General features: G+C 31.1%; 2 protein-coding genes across 5 annotated transcripts; both read right to left on the reverse strand.

Moving 5' to 3' along the window:
- Positions 1 to 1,724: 1,724 nt before the first annotated feature.
- Positions 1,725 to 8,692, reverse strand: LOC8275098 (zinc finger protein CONSTANS-LIKE 10). Of its 4 annotated transcripts, XR_001535728.2 has the most exons (7): positions 8,558 to 8,692; positions 7,112 to 7,810; positions 6,185 to 6,541; positions 5,174 to 5,401; positions 4,159 to 4,472; positions 2,257 to 2,433; positions 1,725 to 2,125 (listed from the first exon to the last, which is right to left on the reverse strand). XR_001535728.2 is itself a non-coding variant. In XM_025158626.2 (6 exons), the coding sequence occupies exons 2-6, from the start codon at positions 7,631 to 7,633 to the stop codon at positions 2,307 to 2,309; spliced, it is 1,461 nt and encodes a 486-aa protein (XP_025014394.2). In that variant the 5' UTR covers positions 7,634 to 7,810; positions 8,558 to 8,692; the 3' UTR covers positions 2,208 to 2,306. The 4 variants fall into 4 exon arrangements, 3 of the variants coding, with proteins under 3 accessions (XP_025014394.2, XP_015579129.2, XP_025014393.2); XM_025158626.2 differs by lacking the exon at positions 1,725 to 2,125 and having other exon boundaries at positions 2,208 to 2,433; positions 4,159 to 4,385; XM_015723643.3 differs by lacking the exon at positions 1,725 to 2,125 and having other exon boundaries at positions 2,208 to 2,433.
- A 2,211-nt stretch (positions 8,693 to 10,903) lies between these two features.
- Positions 10,904 to 14,743, reverse strand: LOC8275096. The gene is made up of 7 exons (XM_002526249.4): positions 14,524 to 14,743; positions 14,362 to 14,437; positions 14,206 to 14,273; positions 13,951 to 14,108; positions 12,794 to 13,010; positions 11,943 to 12,115; positions 10,904 to 11,302 (listed from the first exon to the last, which is right to left on the reverse strand). The coding sequence occupies exons 1-6, from the start codon at positions 14,524 to 14,526 to the stop codon at positions 11,948 to 11,950; spliced, it is 690 nt and encodes a 229-aa protein (XP_002526295.2). The 5' UTR covers positions 14,527 to 14,743; the 3' UTR covers positions 10,904 to 11,302; positions 11,943 to 11,947.
- Between the last annotated feature and the right edge of the window lie 4,460 nt (positions 14,744 to 19,203).

The raw sequence follows: 19,203 nt of genomic DNA on the forward strand, positions 1-19,203 counted from the left end.
ATGACCGAAATAAAATAAATTAAAATCTTATAACTAAAAAAATCAATTAAATTTGAATCAACTTTAAAATTTTAAAAGTTATGATCAAATAAATTCGAGATAGTATTATTTTGATTCGAACCTATAAGTCCTTTGTAGAATTGACAAAAGACAACAATCAATTACAAGACAGTACTTAATAGCATTGATAAAAGACAACAATCAATTACAAGACAGTTAATCTTTTTATTTAAAAAAATTCAATTGAATTTGAATAAACTTTTTAATTTTAAAAGTTACAATCAAATAAGTTCGAGATAGTATTATTTTAATTAAATTTTATGGTTAATGATATTTGTAAATCAATAGTTCCTGTTTGGAGAAATATTAAGAGAATAGTTATTATCTGGTTATGATTCGATTACACCTTTTAACACATTAAAAATTATATACGTCAAATTTATTTGTTAAGATGAAGCATTTTATTTTATTTTTTTATTTCAAATGATTAATCATAAAAATTAACTTATTATTAGTGTTTTGCACAATATTAACATGTTCACTTGCTATTTAGGACGCATGGAATCATTTCTCAAGTTGAGGACCAGCTCCCGGTTGAAAAAAAATGGTTCTTTTCACCAAAATAGCAAAACAAATAAGGTTCTATTCACTTATTTTATATTTTCGGAAAGCGAATATATTATTGGTGGAATTCAATTTCTTTTCACCCGGAAATCTATTTTTTGTTATAAGAAAAAATTCAGAGGAGGTAATGCTATTAATATATTTGGTTGAAATCTATAAAGGGATTCATTTCATTTGCGAAAAAAAAATGAAAGAAAAAATAAAATAAAAATAATTAAGTTAAAAGAGATATTTTAGTGTTATAAAATATATTAACTTATTTTTATAAAACTCATCTTGAAAATTTTATACATTTTATTAGAATTTAGTTTAACTAACATATAAATTTGATCATATAGAACTTCCATTTCATTTAAAGCACATATATATTTTAGATTTGTAAATAAATTTTATAAATTTTATGGATTTTAACCAAACATAGCGCAAGTGTTTGGTAATAAAAATGAATATGTATTTATAGTTGAATTCATACTACAATCGCTCTCAGAATTATAAATCTTGAATCCAAACTCAATCAAAATAGAACAATTCGACTATTTAAATTTAAATTATTTCTTGTACAAGCCGGGGCGACTTTAGTTTGATTAGAAAATGAAAAAGATGGGATGGTGAAACAGCTAAGGTAGTAAGGAAGGTACCGTTGCGGTTAGAGAAGGCATTTGATTATATAATCGCTTGATTTTGAAGTTAACAGAAAGGAAAGTGGTAGTAGTAAGTAGCAGCAGGAGCAGCAGTGTTATTGGTGGTGTTTTTCTTTTTCTTTTTTTTCTTTGATCACAAAGTTGAAGGCTAATTATCAAGTCAATTGAACATGGATTAGGACATATGCCATTCCATGGAAGATTAGAGAAAAGTCATCATTTTTTTCCTCTTCATTTTCTTGTTAAAATAGTTTGCTTCTTTCTCACAACTTATAACTACCTCATTTTGTTTGTCCAATGGTTCCACTATCAAAATCTAATATATACTTTATTTAATAATGATGGTAGGTGAATAAGAAAAAAAGGAAAAACTGATTGAATCCAAACCCAATAGAAATCTTCTTTGTTTATGTCATGGTTGTTAAGTTAGCCACAAAATTTTTATCGACAAAGTAGAAATAACCCTTTTGTAATTAACACACTTAATTAGGTTTCTCTATCACTTTCATTACAGTTTGGTCATCATGTTACTTTTGTTGAATTTTCATTTCCAACATGAAGCTGAATGGCTGATGCTGTTGTTGGGTATTGTCACCAAGCAAAATACCAGTTTGATTTTCTTGCTTGGTCATTTTGAAAACTATTTTTGTCACCCATACACCATTAATGAAGTTGAAGATGAGGTCCACATTTCATTTAGTGATTTCCTTCAAAACCTGTTTATGGTATAAGACTTTGATGTCTGTTTCTTCTGTTTCCTTCTTCAATAAGCAAATTGAAAATGAAACCTTAAAACACATTTGGTCAGTGTTGCTTCTTCTGGCTTTCTTCATGAATGGCTTTCATAAATCACCTAATACCTGTTAAAAGGAAAAGAAAGGAAAATACTTTCATGAATAGGCCAGAGTTATAGCTCTATGTTGGAATCAAAACACAGGCTCGGGTTTGAAAGAATTGGTTGAATTGAAGTATAAACATCATAGTAACATACAGCAGAATCACTCTGGTTTTATATACAAAACCATGTCACAAGAGATTCAATCAGTAGCTTCTTGTTACATCAACAGTATCAGAGTCGTAGTCTTCTTTCTTTACGACTCGGCCTTTTATGCGCTTTCTTACATCTGTTCTTGCTTTCCTAGGCGCATATCGAATTTGCTTTTCTTGCCTGCAAAAGGAGACGTTGTCAGAGACATTTGTGTCATAAAACCATAAGTATGTGATTAGTTGTTGCCTACTCGCCGGCATTTCATTAAGACAAGAATATGAACTTCTTCCATGAAGAAATAGACCTGACAGGTATCTACATTCAACTACCGCTAAAAGAGGTTAGACTTTAGCACACATGTTAATGCAGCATTCTGCAATTACACAAAACAACCTATTGCCCGTTATCATATAAATTTAGTAATCCAAGTATTTTGGACCTAATTTCATGTTACATCCAAAGATAAGTAAAGTACAGCCGATCCAAATGGTTTTCTTGTGTTCTGACTAATTGCTTAGAGAAGGTAGTTAGCATTATGATCCATGAACAAGAGTTATCAAGGGAGTTTTTTCTTTAATTCTAAGCAACAATAAAACAATAATGCAAAAAAGAAAGCACCACCCAGATGTACTAAACGTGTGCAAGAAAATGACATCTATCAATTAGAGAACTATGTAAAAGGACTTTTCGTTGTCTGTGTGGAAGAAAATATATCTCCAACCACAGGCTCCACAAAGCCATGTGGACACACCAGAGAATCATAAATTTCCCCAGGCATAATCCAATATGGGCCAAAAATATAAGACATAATAGACCAAATTCCTAAGGCAACCAAACAATTCATTAAAGGGCAGTCTCAGTATACCTCTTATGAATATGCATTATCGGGTGGTCTGGCTAATCTTTTATGCATTTAGTGTGCATTTATATATTAAGTTTCCATCCACTCAAAAAAGTAACTTCTGTAGGAACACAGCAATCCACTGCCATCGCCCAGCTAATGTGATTTCAGGTTGTTCCTATCCTGCTTAACAGCTACTGAGAATACATCTAGTTTTCTTCCAAGTCTAAAGGCCTATAAGCTATCCATTTTTTTCGCAAAGTATTTTGAATCAAATGCCTTCACATTTACTTGGAAATTCATGCAAAATGGCTGAAGTTAAAACAGATCATATATTTTAGAACTTCATAAGTACAGGTGCAGATTCCAAGTCAGGAAGGCTAAAAATAAACCCACATAGAGCACGCATGAAAGAAAGAAACTTGTTCAGTTGCATCCTTTCCTTGTTCACAGTAATCAGTATAGGAACACAATCCAATATGTACAAAGAGAGTCAATATGGCATAGATATTCCAAATTCTCCAAGAGTTCAGCGTACTCATGCACCATATAAAATTATATGATATGGCTAATGTTTATTTAGCAAAAGCAATGAAAATCCAGCTCTAGAGGGAAATCTGCCCATAAAGTCAGAATACATGTTATATCTAAGAAATAAAGTAATTTCTGATTGGAATAAAATATAGTTATCGACGAAGTAACAGTTAAGCATGAAAAACTTGGGCCCTCTTCTACAAGATCAAGCTTTTAGGTTAAGTGGTTCTTTAATATTGTACTAGAGCTTGTTCCACATTAAGAATTTGGTACTCAATCTTTGGCAACCTCACTTCTTTATTTTCAGTTGCAGCAGAAGGTGAATGGCAGGTATCTCTTAGCCCATTAATTCAAGCACTTGAGATGGCAAGTAAAGCACAAATCCTATTCTTGGCCCATATCTACAAACTTAAGCTTTTACATTGAGTGATACTTCAATATCAACAAACACTAATTTTAGCAAACATCATTAAATATATTCATGATCCTCATTTCCAAAAGCTGACAAGAATTTTGGAACCAATACTTACGTTCGGGCCTTTTTCTTCTCTTTATACCTCACCATTGCATTTTCCTTCGCTTCTGAATGTGCACCCTCCAGATCAGAGGAATGGTATGAAACTTCAGTCCCTGTGATATAAGGTGAAAGTCCACTATCAACATATTTAGTGCCACTGCCTTCAGCACTAAATCTTGAAATAGAGAATGACATAGCTGAATAAGATGGTCGAATAGTCCGAGGAGAATCCAGATTTCTCTGTAAATTATAAACTTGGTTAGGAGGACCAATATTTTTGTTGATTTGAGGCTGTCCAACATAAAAAGATGATGCAACAGAAATGTCCTGTCATGGAACAAAGTAAGAAAAGAAGAATAAAATGGAAGAAGAAAGGGAAAAAAAAAAAGCATCAGCAAGTAATCTTCTCAAGGCTCCTAAATTTCCTTTTAAAATCTTAAATTATTTACCTGGAAGGTAAATAAATAGAAAATAATTATAGAAAAAGTAAGGATGCTTCTGCAACATAGAGCAGCCACACATACTTGTACCATGCCATTCATAGTTGACTATACTCCAAGATGTTGTAGGCTCTCATACCATCCACGAAATTACACACCAAATCAAAAGCTGTATATAACATAATGCACTTTGTGTGTTTGTTTATTACTATATCCCAATTTACACCTTGCAGCATACACTCTCTGGTTTATGCATGCAGGATATAGACCATTTAATATTTCTCTTACACTTCATTTATGTTTCACCGCTTCAATTGGCATGCTCCTTTTTGTGCCTGCATACGGTTGACACAATGTCTAGCGCTTAAAGATTTTCAATGCAATGTGAAATGCAGGCCATAAAGTTAGTTCGATTCTTCTCTATTTTTAGCTGGAGAGCTCATACAATCAGAATTTAGGGTAAACTCTATAGATTGGAGTAATGGAGCTAGGGTGGAAAGAAGGCAAAATTCACCTGCATGTTGACAAGTTAAGACTATTTTATTGATATTCAATAAACTTGAGAAAAAGAAAGTCGCAAAATGTTACCTCCCTTGGTCTTGCATTTCTACAATGTGATGTATCGACGGACATATCCTTCTCCACTGAGGACCATGATGCATCTTTATCATCAAGCAGTGCTCTAATGGGGTCTTCTTCAGTTCCGAACAGTTCTTCAAAGTTTCGAAATGTTATATCAACATCCGGCATGTTAAAATCATCATGACAAGCATTGTCTTCACAGACCCCAAGGTCTTGCATATTCTGAGACCATAACTACAGAAGTCCATTTACAAAAGAGTATTAGAGGCTTTTAGCAAGTTTAGGATCAATTTTGAGCCATAGAAGTTCTTTAGCACTCAACCTTCCAATGGGAGTAATAGCAGGCAAGATTGCAGGGCATGTTCTTGTAAAATACAGTCAACTGCACTCAACTTATATTCTAAAAATTCACAACTATTTAAGATTTTCTTTTATAACAACAGTACTAATGGCCAAAATAAATTCACATTTTTAAAACTTTCTATTTCCAGTATCTAATTCTGTCATAAGAATGCATTAATAACATAACATTCAATGAGACGGCATTAATAACGTAACACTGTGATAACATTCAATGTATACAATAGTAATTAAAGCATCATAGCAATTAGTATGAATCAAATGAGAATTAAGATGCCATGATACATCAAAACGTTAGGGAAAAAACTATCTGGAAAAATAATTCTAGGGATGCTGACTTTGGTAAAGAAAAGCTTTCCTGAACTTGTGCCTGCACCTGAGAGACATATCATCAATTGGAAATGTTGCAGTTATTCATTATGTTGAGAAATAAATCCAGACTTTAGAAACCCAATAAAGTATATTCTGATTTCTTTTCCCCTAATGTATAACTAACATATAATTCTCACGAAAAAATTACAACAATTTGTAATGAAATTCAGAGAAAAAAGGATGCATCTTTATGTTATCAAATAACTAAAGAGCAATTTTGCACATACTAAGGTCAACTAGAACTACTACTGGCTACTCAAAGTAATAATACTGTCTGGCACAAACCTGATCACTTTGAAGTGGGCTTCTGTATTGCCAAAAGGATTCTCCAAGTAAAGGATTTGCAGCAGTTGAAGGCAAGGGTGAATTCTCTGGTTGAGAAAAGGGTGAAGGCAATGAGTCCACCTTTAGTTCCTGAAGTAGACAGTCACCTTTACCAGGATCTTGAGCATGTTGTGAAAGGTCAACACTGTCTTCAAATTTCTCTGAGCCTTTAAAAATTGAAGAAGATACATCCATTTCTTCTACACCGCGTATTATAGGTGAACAGTTATCCACCTCAGTGAGTTGAAGCTTTTCCAAATAAAGAATTTGTTGCAGGATAAACTCATTATTTTGCTGTCCTTGGCCTTTGCAGGGTTCCTGCAAGATGACACGCAACATTAAAACAACCCAAGGGTTTGAAGTCATGTATGTAGTCCTTTTTGAAAGTCTTTCTTTTCTTTTCTCACAATACCAGATCCAAAAAAGTTCTTATTAGACTTGTAAAATGCAAGTAACTAAATCCTGTTTTCCTCTTACAAATTGCAATTCAACAAACATTAGCTGGCTACTAATATAAGGGCAGATTATCCTAGCATAAAGTGTCTGCATTTTATTGCTTGCATCCTTCTATTGTTAAAATGTTGGAACAACTTGAGGAAAAAGTCACTTGCTTTTCTTGCAAAAAAAAACAAGGATTAAGGTTAATGTTTTTAAGACTGTTTTATTCCAGTGAAATATTATGCAAGTGAAATAGAGTAATCCACTGTTGATAGGAGAATTTAAAAGGAATATATTTTGAATCACACACCACTGGATTATTGAATAATACTCTATCAGAGTATCACTAGATAATCAACTTCTAATTGCAACTTAAACCAGACACTTGAAAATCAACAACCGAACTTTCTAGCAAGGATAGAAGTACTTGAAAATTTAAATTCCGCTGACCTCTGTTTGTTTATTGCTCAATCCCACTTCAGACTGTGTACCAGAAACCAAAGTTGAATAATTCAGCTTAGATGTTCTTGAAGAGCTTCCAGTTTGCTGTCTAGACACTATGGGGATGTCAAAGGTTGCTACACTAGGTTTCACAGAAGCAAATGACTTGGAAAATAACTGATCTCGAAGAGCACTTTTGTCCATTTCATCCAATTGAAAACCCCATAATGCTGCAAAATCTTTAGCAGAAGGGCATCCCATGTAGCTACTAAGGATCCGTTTCTGGTGCTGGGAAGAGACTCCATGAATTCTCTGATCACAGCCACAGCACACAAACATCCGGTGATCCAAACACCTGGCATATGCTGGGCGGTCTCTGCAAGAGTCGCATAGAAGGGTGCGGAGATGCCGATTGGAGAGTGCATTAGCTGAATGGACCTTTGCATCGCAGGAGAGGCAAAGATATGCTGCATCAGCTTTGCAGTAAATAATTGGCCTCAATGCTGTGCAGAATTCACAAATTTTCTCCATTTTATTATTTCCTGATCATCAAGAGCTCCAAAATTCCTGGACCTCATAAGTTAAAAGTCTCAGTTTTGAATTTCGGTTATGAATATAATAACTCTATCAATCATATCATGACTCGCAGAAACCTTGAGAATTACAGAAACAAGCGTTCCTAATAAATTTTAGCAGCTTCTAAGAGTCCTGCATAAAAGAATTGAACAGAAATCAGACATAACTAGTGAATTAGCTGAAGTGCTTTTCTATGCTCTTACTTTACCACAATCAAGATGTTTAAATGCAAACAACGAAGTCGATTTTGCAAGTTATGAGTTGTTAAAAGCAACTTTTGAGGAAAAATGAAAGTGATTTGTATCTCTAAAGAAGTTTTGACCTTCAAGGTAACATCTCCATAATGGAATCTATTTGGGTACATCAGCAGTCAGTCGCTAACAAAAGTTTCAGCATAACATGAAGCAATACAAAAGCTGCAGTCCGAAAAAACACACCATAGATCATGAAAATGGTATATTTTGAATTGACTTGTCAATATCCAGAGATTTTGCAGATAACCAATCATCATTGCAGAAACAATTTTATTACACAATGAAGCTTCTGGGTAGAGAAACACTCAATTGAGCAGTCGGACTGTAAAACACTTTGTTCTTAAAATTTGATATCAACATAAATTGCACTCCAGATCACAATTACTAGAATTACAAAAATCCATCAGAACAAATCACAATTACCACAGAAGCTATCTGAGCAAATCTAAAATTAAACAAAAATAATCCCACCAGGAAGAAAAAAAAGAAATAAAAATCAATCATTATTCAAATCCAATAAAATCCATTTCCAAACTAAGAATTCAATAATCATGAATCAAACAAAAGATTCAAAAAGAAAATCTAAATAGAAACACTAACGAGACCAAAAAACAAGAATAAGCACCTGTAATTAACACAAATTGATTTCTTTTTTTTTTGGGTTCTCTTCTCTTGTGTTCTCATCATAATCTAAGAACAAGTGCGTGTGTGTATGTGTATGTGTATGTGTATGCCTATCTGATCCATCTTTACCTTTTTAGGCTGACGTGTGAGTTAGGAGCGTAAACTTTTTCTGACATGGAAGTGAACACGTGGTTTCGGATTGCGGGACCCACTTGTAAACTAAAGGACGTTATCCATATGCATGTGACACTCTAACTGATCTCACATAAAAAAGAAAAATTAAAAAACCCTTTTTGTTTATTTTTATTCTTATTCATTTGTTTAACCATCAACCATGTTGTCGTCATGTGATCCATAAGTTTACCTGCTCTGTCCAATCTCTATCTTCCACGTGTTTAAACGGATTTCTTTTCTGAGATGGTCTCCACACGGCGGTTGGGCGTGGTTTACACGCAGCTCGTAAGGACGCTTCTTGTTATGTACATTCTACACGTGCATCGCACACACCGCCTCTCCATAACCATTCGTCTGTGGGTTTAAACAAATCATTGTTATTCTTTTCCTTTTTTTCTTAATATTATGTTTTTGTATTTTTATTTTTCCAACATTAAACTTATTCTTTAGGGAAATAAACACAGTGAGTAAAATATTTTATTTGATTTCTATAATTCTTTTTAAATTGTTAAACATTTTACCCAAATGACTTCATAAAATATAGTAACAAATTTAAAAGTTTAGTTGATATTCTAAAAGGTTGATTTATGATTCCTAAATTAAATTGTTAATTATAAAAATTAAAATGATACATAAAAATATCAAATCTAATGATTTTATTTGCTCTTTTTTATCAAATTAGGATAGGCGTAAGTTATTTTTAATAGATTACTAATAATTGAAATATATATTATATATAAAATTATTAAGATGGTAAAGAAATATTTTAAATGGAAAATTAATTTCCATGATATATATATACATATAATTATATAATTAGTTGTTAATATTTGTATATTTCGTTAACAGATTTGTGGTTCAACATGTTTTATAAATGTTTTTAATAATAATAATAAATCAAATTAAATATTAATAAATAATTTTAGTATTTTTCATTAACTAATTCTTAAATAATAAATTTTAAAAGGCTAATATTGTTAAAAAATATAAAAACTCAATGTCGAAAAAATAAAAATACAGAAGGAAACGTTTAAAAAAATTTAATAATAAAAAATTAAAAAACTATTATACTTTTATTAACTAAATATGTGATATACGTTCTAACTTAAGCGTTAAAAAATATTTATATCAATAATATAAATAAATAAAAATTGCAAGGGCAAAATTATATTTCCTTTTTATAAAAAAGTAATCACACGATACTTTATATTTTATAATTATTTTATATAATCACAATATACTTCGTAGTAAAATAAAGATTTTTAATAAATTGTTAACTGCACGCCTACATTTCCAAACAAATAAGAAGAAAATTTCTTGGAATTATTTATTATTAGTTATATGATTTTTTAAAGAAAAGAAAAAGTCGAATAGTTTCTAAACTATTTTTTTATAATTAATTCATTTGAGATTGAAAATCTCGCATCTAAAATTACTTCTTAGTAAAAGTTGCTATATAAATATATAATACAATTTAATCATCTACTAATTTGTATTTTTCTTTTATAGTGGCAAGTAGCGACTCAAGTATAAACCAGTCTTCTTTTTTTCTTTTCCCTTTTTTTTTAAAAAAAAATTCAATTTCAATTTCATCGAAAATAAAACTATATAGCCTCAACAATACAGTCCAACTAATTTGTTAAATTATATACTACAAACTAGGAGAGACGAGGTGAACATACAGAGAGCTCTACTTGCCTGAACTCCAAAGACTGGAGCCCTGAGAATGAAATGACAGGTTTCAATAGGCAGGGCAGAGCCTTGCACCTGTTACTTTGGCAATAAATTGACAGGATTCGATCCGACATTTTCACATGCCTCCTACCTTATTATTGCAATTTCATGCTCTTCCAGTTCAATCAACCTTAACAAAGTAATTAGGCCATGGACAACAAACAAGTTCATTATATATTCACATCACATCATTATGCTAAATGCTTGCCCCTCGCCAACTAATTAGTTCAATAAATAGCTTTCCAGCTTATTTTTAGGCTAACTGCTTAGCCTAACCATTTCTCTTTCCCTTTTCTAGTTTCCCTAAAATATGCATAAAAGAAAAAAAAATTAAAAAAATCATAGTCCTGATTCATTATTCTATCGTCTCTCCAGCAAAGATTAGCGACCACTTTCGATTTTCGTTATTAAAAAAAATTAATCACCAAATGAAGCCGCATTACACAAATACAGAATTCCACCTTCGATATAATAATGCAGGGAGTCCACATCGCCAAGAAAATGATTCAGGTAAAGGCCCCTTTTTTCCCAAATGTAAGTACAAGAAAACCACAGCTACATGTGAGTTTGTCTAACATAGCCTTTCCACGACTGAACGGTTTTTAGGGTTACATGAATAGCATACTTTGAACAACTTGAAGAAACAAAAAAATTTCAAACTGCTGTACAATTAATGGCCAATCCAGAAACTGTAAGGTCAAGGTACTTGTACTGTTCATGATGAACTCTGAACAGATTTAAGCAACATCAGGTTGCTTCTAGTGTTTATATTTGGAACAAAAACCTGAAGAATAAAAGCTGTAAGAATTTTCAGCAGCTTAAATGCACCAAAAGTTACCTGCGTTTAAATAGTAAATGAAATTAATCAGCAACCGATAAGATGTTGACAAATAGCAACCAATAAGATGTTGACGAGCAGAAATCAAGAGAAGGAAAGAAAGTTAAAGGTAGAACTCCATTTTATGATCAGAATGCAACTATCATATGCTTAACTAAGTTGAATGATTTATTGTGAACATCATACCTGGTGGTCCAACAACAACCAGACATGCATATTACTAGAAAACACTTGTTTGCTATGCAGATTAACAATACTTACTTGAAGAAAGATACTTTGTGCTAAAAGTTATGATACCATAACTGCAGTAAGAGTTCATTACTCTAAAGTCTAAACAACCATGAAACTAAATCTAATCCATTATTTGTGCTTAGTATACTTATTTGAAATGAAAATGAAACCATTCTTTTCTTTGAAACCATTTTCTGTTGTTTAATTGAATTCATCATACTTTCACTCCCCCAAACACCCATATACCCGCCTTCCAGTGGAAAAAAAAAAAGGTGATTCACCTACGTGTTATAGTTAAGATGTTGTAAAATTAATAATGGGTATCAAAACTTATGGCTAATTACTTGAGTTTCATAGAAAAAAGGAACCTTCTGAGAAAATCATAACCTAATCTCCTATGATGCCATACCTCATTCAGCTTTTCTTTACATGTACTTCAATAATGTCATCATCCTCCATGCCAAGGCTATCAGGGGTTGCTGTTGGACTGATTTTGTCCCCATCAAACGAAAATGCTAAGTTTTGAATATCAACTTTAACTTTATCTGCATATACTTTGAAGAGCCGCTCAAACTTGTCATCCTGTTAAAATAGAAGAATTCCAATTCACATAACTTCTCATTATCAAAAGTTTTAAATCATGGGAAGTCAAATAGCACAAAATAAAGAAGCATTTATCTGAATATCAAAAGGAACAAACATCGCATAGATACAGGGCCGCTAGCATCCTAAAACTAACATACTTTAAATGGCAACTAACATGAATGGACCAACAACTATATGGTCCATCAAAGCTTTCCGAGGAAGGTTTCTAGAAATTCTGCATTAAAAATTGGATGTTGGTGCAAATTCATTAGTCAAATTGAAGATTAAAAATGTTTGGAATGCATCAAACCAAGAGAAAGAAGGCATAATTGCACATTTAGAAATTATGAACTTGCAAATAACTCCAGCGCTAAACAGCTCTCACATAATCCATAGCAAACATAAGAACCAAAGCACTGGCTGAAAACAAGAAAACACCTACTTCAAACAACGATTCTATAGTCATTCCCAATTCCTTAGCACAATAATATGAGGTTCCATTAGACTAGATGAATATTGAAATGAAGGAACCTTCAAATTTTAGCTGATAGTTTTCAATCCAATCGAAATCTTATAGGGGCATCAGATGTGGAAATTCCATAAACAATCAATTGAGGTAAAGAAAGCTAAACCAAATATACCTCAAGAAAATAATCACATAAACCCAAAATATACCTTGTACACACGAAATTGTTTAGACACTTCCTTGCCCTGAAAGGAAATTACTATTTTAGCTCTTTCACAAGGAAGCTTTGCTGGTTGCTCAAAGACAGTCTCTGAAGCAGCATTCGCTGAAACTGAACTATTAAGTGATCGTTGAACAGACTCTTCCACTGCTCGCAACACATTCACACCTGACTTGGCAAGTACTTCCAGCTCCTGCTTCTTTAACCTAAATTCATTATTTATATGTTATTACAGGAAGAAATGGGTGCTCAAACACTAGGAACGCCAGAGAACTGTTTCCTGAAAAGATATGGATCGATAAACTACTAAAAGCCATGACTGATTAACAAATACATGGTTACTTGATTTAAAGTTATAGTTCAAATTTCATTCTTTTATTTTGTCTTTCACCATAAGAAACTTGTAATGGAAAACTAAAATCTGCTGAAATTATAGTCCCTGGAGCTGCTCTGGACAAATAGATTGAGCAGAATCTAAGCTTGCACATGAACAAAATTGGCTACCAAGTTCCTGAGAATTCAGAGCTTTTCCACGGTCACATTTAGCAGATATTTCATTCCAATGATTGAACCAGCAAAACTAACAAAAATAAGCAAGATTGCAACATTATGTGCTAAGATGTGATCGTGAAATTGTGAAAAATTAAGATACAGATACTCTTGGACAATAGGGCTTAGTGATATGAAAATGCAGGGAAATATATATATACTATGCTGGCCAAGCTTAGCTTAAAGAGAAGGCAACTTCCAGTTGCTTCCAGGCAGCGCAAGTGGAAAGCCCTAGAAAGTAAGCCCTCAAAGTCTTTAAATTACAGCAGCCAAATTGAACAGAAGACAGAGTTTCCAATTATGCATACATTATGCTTTTACTAACCAATTAAGATGAACACTACTTGAATTAGCACAGTCGAATACTATTCCAAGTCCTGTAAGTTTGCACTTGTTACAAAAGGTCTGCAAGTCAACCAACCCAAAACATATTTCTTTACTCAATAAAGGAATCATTTTCAGGTAATCATTAAATCAGAGTTATTTAAAAAGTTTAGTTCTTTAGCAATTCCCACAAATTCAAGTTGAAAAACTATGAAAGAAAAAAAAGAAGAAAAAAAGCACAAGCACAGAAATAGACTAAATGCACCAGAATACCTCAACTCCTTTATCATAGAATCCTCACCAAACCGATTCTGGAAATCACTTGAAACCTTAGGCGGAGGAGGTAACCAATCCTCCTCATCCTTATCTTTACAATTCTCAATTCCAATTACTCGTACCTCATCATCATCATCATCATCCACTACTTTAACCTAAAATCCCAAATACCACCCCACCTCAGTTCATCTTCGATCAAAATTTAACAAACATATAAATACAAAATACACAGACAAAACTCTTAACTCTTACAGATTTTGGATTCTGAAACGTTTTCTTTCGTTTTGGAATAGGAAACGGCGATGTATCAGAACCATCATCTATCATTTAAACACGAAAACAAAAACGGACTTTCATTTCGACAACAATGACATTAATAATAGAATATAAGAATCTAAAAGAACTCACCGTCTAGGCAAATAAAATCGCGAGGCTGGACGCGTTTGTAATCAAACAAGGGTTCGAGCTCTTCAGAGTTATCCGCCTGCAAAATTCAAAAAAACTAACCGTTGATAGAGAAGACCATGAAATCCTTGTCTAATCGTAGTATAGAGAGAGAGTCTCACTCACCATTCAGCAAAAGACCTTCAAAATTCTGTGATGCTTTCGAGTTTCGCTTTGGGTAATGTAGTTTTAGTTGTAGCTGTGTTCCTCCCGCGTAAGCACCGAGAGAAGTGTAAATTAACGATATTATTGAATTTGATTTGACTGACTGATTATAAAGGAGAGAATAAATTTTGATTTTTGAATGTATAAAGAGTTCGATTGATTTTTAGTGTTTCTCTTTGGCAAAAAATAAAAGGGTTCTTTACACAAATAGTCCATTTTTCCAGCATTTATTATATTTTTACCTCACAAGAAAATACCTTACAATATTATGCTTTCCAAATAAACAAAATTATAAAAATATGCCAAATTATTATCTATCTAAAACAAAAGATTTCAGCTACTCACACAAATTCAAACGTGTGCTTCTTCCTTCTTTCACTTAATAAATTTTCAAAAAATAAAAACAAAAGTTGTAACGATCTTCCAATAACAAAAAAAACTTCTATTTTCAACCTCTTAAATCAAATCTTCTTCTTCTTTTCTTCGCTACATTAACTTCGAAAAACCAAGAAGAATACCTACAACAGTCTTCTTTCTACGTTGAAAACGTCCATCTTTATCGTGCAACAACACAATTAGCGTGAAAAAGGTTAGAATCCATTAAGTTTATGTAAGAATTAGATTTGAAAAGAAGACAAACTGCTCCTACTTCCATTTCTTTGACAGAATTATTGTAACACATATCTCGAAAATCAACAACAAATAGATATGAATATTCAAGAACAAGAGCTTAAAGGTAATTATTTTCAAATAAAATACTCAAAAAATAACAAATGAACATATTTAATTTATTATTTATATAGAGAAAAAATGATATTGTACAACATTGTATAATATTTATAAAAAATAAATTAAGAAAAATGAGAAAAATTTTGACTTGTTATTTATTTATTGGGTGTAGATATTAAGTTAATGACTTATATATTAAATATTTAAAATATTTAATTTAAAAAAATGTTTATTAAATATAATATTTTTTTGAATAATAGATATGGAGAGCTTACCAGTATTCGTATAATATAATAGTGAATGGAATCAAAATATGAATTACATCAATTTTGATGTAATGAGAATGATACTCATAAAAGAAAGTGATTGCATCAGTTTAATACAAACACTATCAAATCAACTGAAGATCAACTAAATATTAACCAGACTTGAAATCAAGTATCAAGTCAAGAGCTCATATCCACCTCTCAATAGAAGACAATCAAACGCTACTATTCTATAAGGAGCTCAAAACAACAGAATCAGATTGTACAAAATATCCTTTATGTATAACAGTTTTGAATCAGAAAAATGAAAGCTTCTTTAATTCAACCTTCACATTCCAAAACAGAAACATACCAACAAATGAAGCAAGTCCATCAGGATCAAAATAGGAACAGATAGAAAATCAACAAATAGAGAACAAACAGAGAGCATTTCAAATGCATTTGAATATGCGATTTTAATGAGCAAGAATGTGAGAGAAAATGACGAAGAAGTAGAAAGCAAGAGTCAAGAAGTAGATGTGATAACAAACATAAGGTATTCACAAATAAAAGAAGGTCAGACATATAAATACAAACTTACTCTCTAAATAGTAATCGGCTTTTATGCTGTTAATAACCATTTCCAATATAAGGTGCAAAAACCTTGCCAAAGATAGTATCTTGTACAATGTTTGGATGACAATTGCAATTGGAAACTAAAAGCTTCAGAAAAATGAAAAAATAATAATATTTGTGATTCGAAAGCTCAACAACATACATACATGTCTATTAGAAATAAGACATAGTGATCAAAGACAAGCAACTATATCAATCATCGGAAATTGCATAAAGATAAAATATCTCAGCATCAAGATAGTGTATACTCCTTTGGATATAATAAGAGACATGAAAAATGATTACGGTATATTTGTAAACTACTCAAGAACTTAGAGATCAAAGGAAAAAGCATTAGAAAAAATAAGAGAAAAGCCAGAAAAATTATATGAGATGTTGCTAAGCTATTTGTACATGATACAAAAATCAAATTTCGGTTCAATTGTGGAGCTACAAACAAAAGATCTCACATTCCTATATGTATTCATGGCACTTCAAGCTTCAATTAAAGGATGGACTTGCTGTATGCCAATAATAATAGTTGATGGAACTTTCCTCAAATCGGCCTATGGAGGAACCTTCTCTCAGAAAGCACACAAGACGGAAATGGTAAAATATTTCCTCTAGCATTTTGTATAGTAGATTTTGTTCTTCAAAAAATTGAAGGAGATATTTGGAGTGAGAAATGATATGTGCATTGTATCATATTATATACATGAAAGCATTAAAACAACAACACAAAAAGTCTATTCGGAAGTCAGCCATGTGATATGTATATTTCAATTGTACAACAACTTGAAAACAAACTTGAAGAAAAAGAACAAAAAACTTCAAGAAGTTTTTCTTCGTAGCGACAAAGGCATACATAATAGAGAGCTTTGAATATCACTATGTCCGAGATAGACAAGATAGACAAGCGTATAAGAACTTATCTAGAAAATGTTAGGTACCATAAGTGGACAAGAGCACACAGCATCAACAATAGACATACAAATTTGATAATAAATATAGCTGAATCAATGAACGCAAAAAATAGGAGCAAAAGATCTACCAATAACAACTTTGTTGGAGTACCTACATGCTTTAATTCAAGAATCGAGCCACATAAATAGAGATTTAGAAAAGTCGACTTTCACAATGTTGGCAAAGAAAGTAGAAAAAACACTTAATCAAAATTACATAGAATCATAAAAAATGAAGGTCAGATTTACAAATTATTAATTAATGCATAATATTACATTACATAAAGTATATTTTTGGTATATACTCAGTATATTTTAAATATACGTTACTGTTATTACATGTCTCAAAATCAACAGATGAACGTACACAGTGTATGAGTATAAGAAGACATATACAGTAGACCTAACAGCAAAGGCATGTACATGCAAAAAATGTATCAAGAACCATATACTTTTTACTTAGCGTACTTCGCAAAAGTGATGTTACTAAAATAAAAATTAAAACATTAAATTTGTAAATTTTTCTATCTAAAACCAAACGCGGGCTTCAAAGATAGGAGAGAACCACATCAACCATGGCTTCTTTTGAAATTTGGGTCAAAGTTGTGATAATTTGGTGAAAAGAAAGAAAAATAGTTCTCCGTTGCTGCCAGTTTTTATAAATTGACATGTTGTTTAAGATGATCTGTTGAAATTGATATGAAAAGATTATATTTTGCCGTTTTTATAGTTATCCTCGTGCACTATGAATGCATGATACTTTATTAATTCATACTATTTGATATTATTTTTATTTTAATAATTTATTATTATAATTAAAAATTACATCAGCTAATTTAATTATTAAATAATAAAATACATTACTTTAAGTTTATATTTATTATTAAATATAATTAGTAACATCTAATAACTATGACATTTATTTATATAATTTAAATAATATAAATAATTTATATAATATATTAATATATCGACAAACTAAATTGATAAAATATATAAAATTAATAAAATAATATTAATTAATTATCTTAGACAATAATACTCTAACAACTCCATGTTTAGATGCTAAGGAATATAAAAAGAAATAAATGGAACGCCATATGCTAATTGTTCTTGCCAATTATATGGAAACTTTGTTGAAAAATACATTATCCCTTTATTGCCCAAACATAAATTGGTTCTTGTTTAGGTAGTCAGCCTTATTAACTTCCCTAATTGAGTGGTCAAAGGTTTGATAAAATGTCATGCCACTATAAATTAAATGCAGTCTTTTTCAATATATTTCATTGTTTAGATAGAATTGATATATACGAGTGATATCATAAATAAATAAATAATTAAGTACAAATTATTATATAAGTATTATTTAATACTTCTGCCATTCTTTTTTGTTTAAAATATTTTAAGAAATTTCTTTTTCAAAATATGTGTTATTCTAGAGTATCAATATTACTAAGTACCATCAATAATTATATAATTAGTGCACGAATTGATATTTTTTCATGTTAGTATGATTTTAATATTAAATTTAAATTTAAATGGTCGAGATTTTATTATTTAATGAGTAGTTACCTAATATATAAAATTTAAACTAATTATTTCTCAAGATTTCAACCATTTAATTGAAATTTAATGGTGAATATTATAATACATAATAAATCACATTCAACATGAACATCACACATATTAATTAATTGTAGATAATTAATATATTTAATTTGATTTTTCTTTAAAAAGATGCAATTTAGTCAAAATTCTTACTATAATGTAGTTTGATTACTAATTTCTTAATTTTTATGTAAAATATAAGAAAAAACGTCACATAAAAGAAAATAGAGAGAGTATATGAGAAAGGGCGGCGCATGCTATATTCCATAATCTGGTACATGATTACTTTTACCACTTTGTTTGAACTTTCTTAACAATTCCCATTTCTTACAGAATTAAAATATTTAATTATGATATCACTTTTCACTTTTACTATAACATAGATAGTATACATTTAAACTATTTCTTGTTTTTAATACTAGGATTAAGAAAAAACGAAAGATGGTGATAATTACTTTTTCTTGTCTTTAAACTAGTGTTCT

The sequence above is a fragment of the Ricinus communis genome, chromosome 4, assembly GCF_019578655.1.
Source record: "Ricinus communis isolate WT05 ecotype wild-type chromosome 4, ASM1957865v1, whole genome shotgun sequence".
Classification (NCBI taxonomy): domain Eukaryota; kingdom Viridiplantae; phylum Streptophyta; class Magnoliopsida; order Malpighiales; family Euphorbiaceae; genus Ricinus; species Ricinus communis.